General features: G+C 40.3%; 1 protein-coding gene across 1 annotated transcript in view; it reads right to left on the reverse strand.

Annotated features, from left to right (window-relative positions):
• Positions 1–4,952: 4,952 nt before the first annotated feature.
• The window catches only part of slc35f1 (solute carrier family 35 member F1), a 70,728-nt gene continuing 62,844 nt past the window's right edge, over positions 4,953–12,836 (reverse strand). The window contains exons 6-8 of the mRNA XM_061929633.2: positions 10,332–10,384; positions 10,114–10,268; positions 4,953–8,153 (exon numbers count right to left, since the gene is read on the reverse strand). Coding sequence (XP_061785617.1) covers positions 7,920–8,153; positions 10,114–10,268; positions 10,332–10,384 — 442 coding nt within the window. The 3' untranslated portion in view covers positions 4,953–7,919. The remainder of the gene's footprint in view (positions 8,154–10,113; positions 10,269–10,331; positions 10,385–12,836) is intronic.

Consider the following 12,836-nt stretch of genomic DNA (forward strand, 5'->3'; position numbering starts at 1 on the left):
GTTTATATACACCAGGGGTGCTCATTACGTCGATCGCGAGCTACCGGTCGATCTCGGATGGTGTGTCAGTCGATCACCAGCCAGGCATTAAAAAAATAGTCCTAAAAATGAGCGATCATAAATCTTCACTATGACGTCACTTTCGTCACTTGATTGACATTCACGACACCCGAGGGTCTTCTGAGATGACGCTGGCTGCTGCCAGCTCATTAAAATTACCGACAGGAAGGCGAGAAACACTTTATTTCAACAGACTCTGGCGCCGTACCTGTCGTCAAAACTCCAAAGACCGAGTGCACAGTTGCACAATAAAAGCTCTGCTTCATCCTGCTTGCGCTACCAAAATAAGAGTCTCAGAAAGCTGGCGTGCACAAGCTAGCAAGCTACGGAGTTTGCCAACAATGTATTTATTGTAAAGTGTATACAAAGGAGTACGGAAGCTGGATAAATAAGATGCCAAAAAGCAACCACTTTCATGTGGTATTGGACAGAAAGGAGGACTTTTTTTCTCCTCCATTCGAAAATGCGGACCTTATCAGCACTACTGTCTGATTCTAATCAATGCAAGTCATCAGAATCAGGTAATACACCAACTTATATTCTTGTCTTCATGAAAGAAAGGAATCTATATGTGTTAAACATGCTTGTGTTATCTTTAAACACCTTTAACTTGTTAACAATATTAACTATATGTGTTAAACATGCTTGTATTATCTTTAAACACCTTTAATTTGTTAACAATATTAACTATATGTGTTAAACATGCTTGTATTATCTTTAAACACCTTTAACTTATTACCAATATTAACTATAAGCGTTAAACATGCTTGTATTATCTTTAAATACCTTTAACTTGTTAACAATATTAACTATGTGTTAAACATGCTTGTATTATCATTAAACACCTTTAATTTATTAACAATATTAACTATATGTGTTAAACATGCTTGCATTATCTTTAAACACCTTTAACTTGTTAACAATATTAACTATATGTATTAAACATACTTGTATTTTCATTAAACATCTTTAACTTATTAACAATATTAACTATATGTGTTAAACATGCTTGCATTATCATTAAACATATTTAACTTGTTAACAAAAACATATGTTTCATAAATAAGTAAATATAAATTATATATATGAATGAGGTAGATCCCCACGACTTGATCAATTGAAAAGTAGCTCGCCTGCAGAAAAAGTGTGAGCACCCCTGATATACACAATTAAGGCAATAATATGATCAAGTAAAATGACACCAAAAGAGGGTGATGGAGTCATATTAGAGCTGTTGTGAAAAGTCGAAACTGACTTATTGCAAAGACTGGGGCTGCCTTAATGCACCTGTACCCAATGGGGCCTCCACCCAATCAGGGGCCCACAATTTTGACGGCTAAATGCAATGATTAGTGTTCATCACTGCTTCGTGTAACGATTGTGTGCTCTCCTTTCTTTCTGCTCCGAACCCAGGTTGTCGGTGTAAGAGGCGAGCAAGTTGACTGTAGAGCAGATCTGGGCAAATTAAGGCCCGGGGGCCACATGCAGCCCGTTAAGCTTTTCAATCTGGCCCGCCGGAAATTCCCAAATACGTTTTTAGATCTTTAAGATAAAAACTGTAGCTGCCATTATGATGTGCAGTGATGTTTTCAAATGACCGTAACTCTTGAACTATACAAAGTATTTCATTGGTTGGAATCTACGCTTTTGCATGATATACTAGTTACTATGGTAATCTAATTAGTTACTATGGTAATCTAATGAGTTATTATGGTAATCTAAGTCACAGCAGCTCAGACGAGGCACCAAGCAGTGTGGGTGGGGAGCGTTTCCACAGAGTGTTTCTAGAGCGGCCACCCTGAAATGTGGGTGTCAGGGACAGACTCGGAAGGAGATTTTTACAACAAAGTTCTAAAGCTTAGTGATATATCATATATATCAGATAGTAAGAGGGATTTTTTTTTTTTTTGCCCTTTGCGTTCATATTTCGCTGTGTTTGTTGCATTTTTGTTGCGTTTCGCTTGATTGTAAAATATGTCGATGGAGAGGGGGTGTGACGTTCATATGTTGTCAATATTCAGTGTTTTATCGTTCATAGTTAATATTTTAAATCCCACATTCTTTATTTTCATGTACATTCTGGGTGTCTCATTCAGTAAAAAAAATAAAAATGTCATTCCGTTTTTTAAGGCAGTGTGTCATAACGTTTTTAGCATTCACTCAGACATTATTGTGAGGTTTTGTTTTAGTGTTCCTAAATAGATATACCGGCCCCCAGACAATTTTTTCTCTCTGAATTTGGCCCCCTGAGGCAAAATAATTGCCCAGGCCTGCTATAGAGCTAAAATTTGCAAAGGAGATGCATTGTTGCTGGGGGGTGGGGGGACACAGTATATGGTAAAATGGTATGCCATACTCTATCAAGCGGGGAGAAGTAGAATGATCAGGGATCAAGCAAACTTACGGAGTTGTACTGTAACTGGGAAAGAAAGTGTTTAAAATTGTGCTGTTTTGGGAGGGCCAAGCATGGATGGTTTCAATTAACTTCAATGGGCGGGTCTGATTTGGTATACGGGTGTTTTAGTTACTGGCCCGGTTATAAAACCAGTTGCGCTCTTTAGGTGAGGCACAACTGTACCTCCATTCTAAACTGACGACTCCTGGCGGTCTACACGACTTATCAAGAAACCTTTTGAGGAAGTCTGCAAGGATCTGTACACAATTCTTGGAAGCAGAAAACATCCCAGTTCTTGCATGGCCAGCATACTCACTGGACATGTCACCCATTGAGCACGTTTAGGATGTTGTGGATCGGCATATACGACAGCACGTTCCAGTTCCTGCCAATATCCAGCAACTTGGCATAGCCATTGAAAAGGAGTGAACCAACATTCTACAGTCCACAATCAACAACCTGATCAACTCTATGTGAAGGAGGTGTGTTGCACTGAGTGAGGCAAATGGTGGTCACACCAGATACTAACTGCTTTTATACCCCCCCTCATATATTTTTGTTCAGTATACTTGCCGTATATTACCAATTAGAATTCATGCAAAAAGAAAGACAAGTTTTCTTGTCTCACGTAGGGATTGTGAATGATAGGCAAGATTCCCCCCTAAAAAGTGCAGTTCCCTTATAAGAAGATAATAAATACTTTCTAAAATGTGAGGGTACTTCTGTGTTCTTTTAACATTCAACATTTCAACTTTTTGTCCGTCCAGTAGATGCTCACTATTTACTGGGGTTATATTCCAAGACGGCCTGCAAATGGTGAAAAACTGCAAATAATGGACGCCCCCAAACTTTTTAAAAACATTTAGAATTCAGTTTGACACATTGGGAAACAATTTCAGACAGGGACTAACAAAACATACAGGTATCTTCCTGCTGGAAAATGTTGAGTGAATTGACTTGTGAGGCAGCGCCATCTGCTGGATATAGAGCTGCAGCAGTTTTCCCCCCTGTAGATAGCGCCATCAAACCACTCCCTATTTAAGCTATCATAAAAAATTAAAAATGTAAATTAAATAAAACAAAAAAAATCCACTAATATTCTAGGAAGGAATGCCAAAGCCACAAATAGTCCGATGTAGTGTATGTTTTCCTTTTCTTTGTCGTATTCTGCTGCGGACTGCAAAATGACTTTGGACATTCATCTCTTATTTCATTAAAAATGGACCTCAACTTCTAAAAGCTTTGTCCAATTTATTGTATCATTTCCAGGCACAAGGTATCGATTCTGTTTAACTCATTTCCTTACTGTTCTTAACATTTACCACTTTTTTTTAGTATTTTATTATTAATTACCCTTTAATTGAATTTTGGAGGAAATTGTAGATGCTGTTTTTACTATCAATATCTAAACCAAACGCAACTTCTTCTTTTGTTTTTCATGTTTTAGTAGCGACTTGTCCAGGGTGTACGCCGCCTTCCGCCCGATTGTAGCTGAGATAGGCTCCAGCGCCCCCCGCGACCCCGAAGGGAATAAGCGGTAGAAAATGGATGGATGGATGGATATTTTAGTAGCAACTTTTAATATACAAAACCCAAAACCAGTGAAGTTGGCACATTGTGTAACTCGTATATAAAAACAGAATACATTGACTTGCAAATCCTTTTCAACTTATATTCAATTGAATAGACTGCAAAGACAAGATATTTAATGTTCGAACTGAAAAACAAACATTTTTTGTATAGTAATCATTAACTTAGAATTTAATGGCACATTGCAAAAAAGTTGGCACAAGGGCATTTTTACCACTGTGTTGCATGGCCTTTCCTTTTAACAACACTCAGTAAACGTTTGGGAATTGAGGAGACCCATTTTTGAAGCTTTTCAGGTGGAAATCTTTCCCATTCTTGCTTGATGTACAGCTTAAGTTGTTCAACAGTCCGTAGTCTCCGTTGTGGTATTTTAGGTTTCATAATGCGCCACACATTTTCAGGGAGACAGGTCTGGACTACAGGCAGGCCAGTCTAGTACCCGCACTCTTTTACTATGAAGCCACGCTGTTGTAACAGTTCGAAGGTTAAGTATCGTGTCTTTGCAGTCTATTCAATTGAATATGGGTTGAAAAGGATTTGCATATTGTATTCTGTTTTTATTTACGATTTACACAACGTGCCAACGTCACTGGTTTTGGGTTTTGTATTTATGTTCACACAACCAAAATATCAAGTTGAAATGAATGAATGCAATGTCATATACAGTGGAAGACTTCTCCTTCGTAGAAGTAAGTAGTTCATTTCTTCAGTAATTGGTTACTGAAGACATATGAAATATATATATTTCATATACTAACAAGCTCACGGCCCAAATAGTCTGGAGAGAGTTAAAAAGAAATAGAAAATTCAGTGTGGGAAATGAAAAAAATGTCATCCCTTTTGATGTAAGTTAAGTTTACCCTTTACAAAGATAAGAAGAGTACATGATTTCAATATGTAGTTTTATTTGAACAGACAAAATGTTACAAAAAAACATGAAATAAACATTTGAATTTTTTTTTAATCCTTGTTAGAAGTTTCTAGTAGTTGTAGTTGTGTATTGTAGTTTATTGTCCTAGTAATGTATTGTTGTAGTTTCTTGTAGTTGGTCAGCAGTGTTGCACACATGTCAAGAGGGATTTGGGTGAGAAAAACATTACAAAGTAGAATGTTTGCCAGTAATGACGTTGTTGCTGGATTAATATTCAGCAATTCTCTGCAAACAAACATGTCCGTCCACTTGATGACAAACACTTCCACTTTTCCGCCACGTGACCACACTCTTCTGTGAGTCCTTCAGGTGTTGATTGTCAAACTTCAGAATGTACATGTGTCGTCTTGAGCAGTGGGACCTCGCGGGCTCTCCGGTCGAGCTTCTTGTTAACGCTCTCTTGTAGTCAATTCTAGTCTTGCGCAGGTCTACAACCTTGCCCTGAGGACAGCTCTTTGGTCTTGCCGAGAGGTTTGAAAGAAGAGTGTTTCTGTGTATTTTCTACAGATCATGAGTTGATAATAGGAGTACTTTCTTAAAGTGACAGGATTCGTTAGTGTGTTTTATAAATATACAGACCCTGTGTGGGGTCAAAAAGTTTGCTGGTTGGTAGGGGATCAACTACAAACCCCAAAACCAGTGAAGTTGGCACGTTGTGTAAATGGTAAATAAAAACAGAATACAATGATTTGCAAATCCTTTTCAACCTATAGTCAATCGAATAGACGGCAAAGACGGGCAGCACGGTGGAACAGGGGCTAGTGCGTCTGCCTCACAATACAAAGGTCCTGGGTTCGATCCTGCGCTCGGGATCTTTCTGTGTGGAGTTTGCATGTCCTGCCCGTGAATGCGTGGCTTCCCTCCGGGTATTCCGGCTTCCTCCCACCTCCAAAGACATGCACCCGGGGACAGGTTGATTGGCAACACTAAATTGGCCCTAGTGTGTGAATGTGAGTGTGAATGTTGTCTGTCTATCTGTGTTGGCCCTGCAATGAGGTGGCGAATTGTCCAGGCTGTACCCCGCCTTCCGCCCGAATGCAGCTGAGATAGGCTCCAGCACCCCCCGCCACCCCGAAGGGAATAAGCGGTAGAAAATGGATGGATGGATAGACTGCAAAGACAAGATATTTAACGTTCGAACTGGTAAACTTTGTTATTTTTTGCAAATATTAGCTCATTAGGAATTTGATGCCTGCAACATGTTTAAAAAAAGCTGGCACAAGTGGCAAAAAAGACAGAGAAAGTTGAGGAATGCTCATCAAACACTTATTTGGAACATCCCACGTGTGAACAGGCTAATTGGGAACAGGTGGGTGCCATGATTGGGGACAAAAGCAGCTTACATGAAATGCTCAGTCATTCACAAACAAGGATGGGGCGAGGGTCACCACTTTGTGAACAAATGCATGAGCAAATTATCCAACAATTTAAGAACAACAATTCTCAACGAGCTATTGCAAGGAATATAGGGATTTCACCATCTACGGTCCATAAGATCAGCAAAAAGTTCAGAGAATCTGGAGAAATCACTGGACGTAAGCGCAATTCCCGTGACCTTGGATCCCTCAAGCAGTACTGCGACATCAGTGTGTAAAGGATATCGCCACATGAGCTCAAGAACACTTCAGAAAACCACTGTCAGTAACTACAGTTTGTGGCTACATCTGTAAGTGCAAGTTAAAACTCTACTATGCAAAGCGAAAGCCATTTATCAACAACACCCAGAAATGCCGCCGGCTTCGCTGAGCCCGAGCTCATCTAAGATGGACTGATGCAAAGTGGAAAAGTGTTCTGTGGTCTGACGAGTGCACATTTCAAATTGTTTTTGGAAACTGTGGAAGTTGTGTCCTCCGGAACAAAGAGGAAAAGAACCATCCAGACTGTTATAGGCGCAAAGTTCAAAAGCCAGCATCTGTGATGGTATGGGGGTGTATTAGTGCCCAAGGCATGGGTAACTTACACATCTGTGAAGGCACCATTAATGCTGAAAGGTATATACAGGTTTTGGAGCAACATATGTTGCCATCCAAGCAACGTCTTTTTCATGCAAGACAATGCCAAGCCACATTCTGCACATATTACAACAGCGTGGCTTTGTAATAAAAGAGTGCGGGTACAAGATTGGCCTGCCTGTAGTCCAGACCTGTCTCCCATTGAAAATGTGTGGCGCATTATGAAGCCTAAAATACGACAACGAAGACCCCGGACTGTTGAACAACTTAAGCTGTACATCAAGCAAGAATGGGAAAGAATTACACCTGAAAGGCTTCAAAAATTGGTCTCATAGTTCCCAAACGTTTACTGAGTGTTGTTAAAAGGAAAGGCCATGGAACACAGTGGTAAAAATTTGTTGTAAAGTTAATGATTTGCACACAAAAAATGTTTCTCAGTTCGAACATTAAATATCTTGTCTTTGCACTCTATTCAATTGAATATAAATTGAAAATAATTTGCAAATCATTGTAATCTGTTATTTACCAACTTCACTGGTTTCGGGTTTTGTACTTATTTGACACAAACAAATACACATTAAGCTATAAATTTGATTCAATGCATTTCTTCTGGATTTATTTGACCTTATGTCTCACTTAGTTATAATAAAGCTAGAATAAAAAATAGTGGACTGCTTAATACTTTTGTAAGGGGTAAACTTAGAAAAACATGGTATAAAAATACTTGTTTTCTCCACAGTATACAATTTTTTATTCATTTACAATCACTAGGGTAGTGGCTAGTCCTGGTTTATAACACGGACTCACTTAATTCTTACAGTAGGAACATTGTCTTGATAACTTGGACACAGAGCTAAATCTTAGGCCACTCAATACCTGGATCCCCCATATAGTCAATGATCACAGGGGCGGATCTTTATGCAAAACTTTGGATGAAAACAGCACTAGGCTCTCACAGTAAAAAAAATAATAAAATAAAAGCATTGCCATTTTAAATGACACGTAAACTTGACTCCTCTCCTGACTCCAGGCCCAGGCTGGTGTAGGTCACGGAGGGTTCCATGACTCTATGACTAGGCTGGGGTGGGTCTCTGGCCGACTGGTTGAATGTGTTCCTGAATTGCTTGTAGACACGAGGGTCCTGGACCATGTAGGGAGATGCGGACGAATAAACCACAAGGCCCAAGATGATGATGAAGAACGATAACAAGTAGAGGCAAGAGAACTGCAAGACACAAGCAAAGCTGATTACAAAAAAAATAACACTTGACCGTGCCACACTGTCAATCATATGCACTCAGTCGGATTCACAAAATACTCTAGTTTCTCCTTTTTTCACACGTCCGTGTTGTAATGTCTCTTCTACTTGCCCAGAGAGTGTGGTCATGCCATTGTGATCATTGTTTACATCCCAGGCAGCGTTTGATGTCCTCCACTACTAAATTACAAACACGGCACCCTGAGGCTCTCGTGTTAATCTCTGGGGATTTCAACCGCGTTACACACTGGCTGCTTTCCACCACTATGTGAACTGTCCTTGTCGGGCCAGTACATTTCAAATGATCATGGTCCCATTTTACCATAAAGCTTTAGCCTTAAACGATACAGCTAGCGGCGCGTGCCAATGGGAGGGAAACCACTTAAACTGAACATACAGACTGGTTATTTGGCAACTGGTCCAGAGTCATTGGGATTGTATTGGATAGAGTCATACTGGTCCTATCAGAGCTTCTTGTCAGTATCTCTTGCCCTTTGGACAGGATCTTTAATATGCCGGAACAGGGTAATATGATCAGGTGCTTCATTTCTGGTATGGTTAGCTTAGTCCCTATGTCTTTCTGTGTTGGTTGCCTGTATTCAAACAGTCTGTTATCTTTCTCCATCAACTGTTTTTTCAGGCTTTTAAACTTTCCTTTGCGCCAAAACAATCTCCGGGCATTTTGATCTTGCCTTTGTAACCTGCCGGGTCCAGCCCTTGCCCTTTGCCCGGGGCTCGAACCTGAGTCTGACGAATGAGAGTCCAATAGCGCTAAAGCTTGGGCTTAAAAAAATTGATGTCTAGTGTGAACTTTTAAGACGTACATTTGCCCAGCAATACCGGCTGGCCTACATTACACCTTCTACTGCCGTGGCAGTGGTAGTGATGAATGTCGAAAGGTGCCATTTGGCTTTGCTGTAAAGCATAACAATTTACACACACTGGACGGTCTTCTTAAAGATGTACAGGACCAACTAATGTCCTTACATCTCCCACTACAGATCGGTAAATTAGCCACCTACCACCTTTACCATTCCTGACAGTGAAGAGAAGAATTGGAGACCCTGTTTTCTTCAGGCAGCATCAATGACAAACTGATATTGCTTAGGGACAACACTGGAGCGTGACTCATCCTCATGGAGCAGAGTCATTGGAAAAAAATTTTTGTCAAAGCAATGAACTATTTTACTTTTCCTTTAACGCAAGACTGAGTGCCTCACTTACACTTACACACTTGCAGTAAAACATCATTAATGCACCCTCATTCTAAGCTGTGGCATCTTACTGATTATATTGTTTTCTGAAAGAAGTACAGGCAGGATGACATACAGGTGCAGAGTGTTGGCCAGATCATAGAACCTTTTTCCAAAACCAAACTTCTACTGAACCAAATAGATGACCACAACCACAGAGACAACCAAGAAAATCGCAATACCGGTATGTCTAAAAACCTATCAGCAGACCCAGGTAGTCCGCTCGCAGACATTTATCTTGTTGGAAATGCCGAAACAGGCAGGGAACATTTGCAGGACACAGTGTTGGACCCTCTCTACTCACAAGAAAACGGGTTCTTTAAAGAAAAATGACAGAGCGATCAAGATTTTACTTGAAGAAAAACATCCGATTCATCGGCCATCACAGCTATCTTTCCTCAGCCTCTAAAGACGAGGTCTTCACTGAGGCAAGAAGAACAATACAGAACAGAACAAAATGCAAGACTCAATACTATGCTGACAGAAGCTATCAAACATTAGATAAGATATCTAACAAATAAACCATGACCATGCATTTTATTCTATCTCTGTTACAAAAGCTGCTGAACTTGACTTGTGGATGAATAAAGTATTTCAAGTGGGAGTTACTTTGGCAACAGTTTAGGTGGAGGTCATCCTCTTGTGTGCTGCTGTAACCTGAAAATGGACGCTACCTTGTAATGAAAGAGGAAGAGCCCACAGAAGAGACTGTACAGGTCAGCCGTGAGGAGAGAGAGGTTGACTGAGGTGGCACTGGTCCTCTTCATCACTAGCGGCATTAAACTGTACAGGCTGAACATGAAGACACTGAAGCCCACGTAGAGAAGACCTGCACAAAAGAGCTCTTTATTCACCTGCACACACCTACACCTCATTCTGTGGTGGCACTCACCTAATTGCCAGTCCCACCGTACCTTCAGTAGCTCCTTGTGCTCCATGATGGCCCTGCAACAACAGAAAGTCCACGTTCCTTAATTAATTGGTGCTGAAATGAACGAGGGATACATGTCTAATTTGAAGGTAAAATTTTGGATACATGTAATCTAAGTACTGCGATGAGGTGGCGACTTGTCCAGGGTGTACCCCGCCTTCCGCCCGATTGTAGCTGAGATAGGCTCCAGCGCCCCCCGCGACCCCGAAGGGACTAAGCGGTAGAAAATGGATGGATGGATGGATAATCTAAGTAATATGTACCATTTTTAGTCCCGATAGATTTTGAGTTCTTATATCTCAACACATTGAGCCTGATCTTCTAAGATCCAAATAACAAGTGCTAAATAGTGTGCGCAAACTATAACATTGCATATACTATTAGTGGGCGTCTCCTAAAACTGTGTGTGCAAGGGCAAACCTGATGCGGACCGCCTTATTTAAACGGGGATTTTTCATGTACCGTATTTTTCGGACTATATGGCGCACTTAAAATCCTTTAATTTTATCAAAACTCGACAGTGCGATTTATAATCCGGTGCGCCTAATATACGGGATAATTTTGGTTGTGTTTACCGACCTCGAAGCTATTTGTTTTGGTACATGGTGAAATAATAAGTGTAACCAATAGACGGGAGTCACACATAAGAGATACGTGTAGTGAAGTGAAGTGAATTACATTTATATAGCGCTTTTTCTCAAGTGACTCAAAGCGCTTTACATTGTGAAACCCAATATCTAAGTTACATTTAAACCAGTGTGGGTGGCACTGGGAGCAGGTGGGTAAAGTACACAAGGACACAACGGCAGTGACTAGGATGGCAGAAGCGGGGATCGAACCTGCAACCCTCAAGTTGCTGGCACGGCCGCTCTACCAACCGAGCTATACCGCCCCGTAGACTGCACTATGATGGCAGTCACACATAAGAGATATGTGCAGACTGCAATATGACTCAAGTAAACAACACCAACATTTTATATGTCCCATTGAAAATATAGAACATTACACTTTGCACTCAAAAATCTATCAAAATGTTTTAGTATGACTTTGGTAAGCTATGAAGCCGCACCGCTTGATGGATTGTACTGTGCTTCAACATACGAGTATTATTATGGTGTGTGTATAAGGTAAGACATTATCTGCCGTTTTGTTTCGCAATATTATGCAAAAGCAACTTTTTTTTACCTTCTGGTACCTGCTGATCTGTATTTGGAATGTGCATAAGTCCTGAAAATTTGAGCGGTATTATTAGTAGGCGTGTTGCCGGGGATCTCCGAATACTGCATGTGCAAGGGCAAACATGGTGCAGACCGCCTTATTGAAACGAGGATTTTTCATGTACAGTGGTGCCTTAACTTACAATTACCTTAAGTCACGAGTAGTTTTTGATATCAGCTTTTTGGTATGCTTTAAGTTGTGAGCAAAATTTGTGTTGTGCCGTTTGACCAGTAAAGAATTAATATACAGTACAGGCCAAAAGTTTGGACACACCTTCTCATTCAATGTGTTTTCTTTGTTTTCATGACTATTTACATTGTAGAGTGTCACTGAAGGCATCAAAACTATGAATGAACACATGTGGAGTTATGTACTTAACAAAAGAAAGGTGAAATAACTGAAAACATGTTTTATACTCTAGTTTCTTCAAAATAGCCACCCTTTGCACGCTTGGCATTCTCTCGATGAGCTTCAAGAGGTAGTCACCTGAAATGGTTTTCACTTCATAAGTGTCATAGTTTTGATGCCTTCAGTGACAATCTACAATGTAAACAGTCATGAAAATAAAGAAAACGCATTGAAATGAGGTGTGTGCAAACTTTTGACCTATCCTGTATATTGTTAGACGTTGCTGTTCTTGTTTCATTTACACAAGAAACAAAACAGTTTGAGCAATGAAGAGTTAATATGTTACACATTGTTGTTCCTGATTTGTTTGCGCAAGAAATAAAAACAGTCAAACAGTTGATGTGCAGATATCCAAAATCCTGCTCTAGAACAACTTAATGTGCAGGAGAGGAAGCAGACGACCTGGTCATTACCGAATGTACAAAATAGAATTGCTTTGAAGTCAGTTAGCACAACTACATAATACGTACATTAGGCGCACCGGGTTATAAAGCGCACTGTCGATTTTAAAGAAAATTTAAAGGGGAACATTATCACCAGACCTATGGAAGCGTCAATATATACCTTGATGTTGCAGAAAAAAGACCATACATTTTTTTAACCGATTTCCGAACTCTAAATGGGTGAATTTTGGCGAATTAAACGCCTTTCTAATATTCGGTCTCGGAGCGATGACGTCACATCGGGAAGCAATCCGCCATTTTCTCAAACACCGAGTCAAATCAGCTCTGTTATTTTCCGTTTTTTTCGACTGTTTTCCGTACCTTGGTGACATCATGTCTCGTCGGTGTGTTGTCGGAGGGTGTAACAACACGAACAGGGACGGATTCAAGTTGCACC

The sequence above is a fragment of the Nerophis lumbriciformis genome, linkage group LG34 (genome assembly GCF_033978685.3).
Source record: "Nerophis lumbriciformis linkage group LG34, RoL_Nlum_v2.1, whole genome shotgun sequence".
In the NCBI taxonomy this organism is placed as follows: Eukaryota; Metazoa; Chordata; class Actinopteri; order Syngnathiformes; family Syngnathidae; genus Nerophis; species Nerophis lumbriciformis.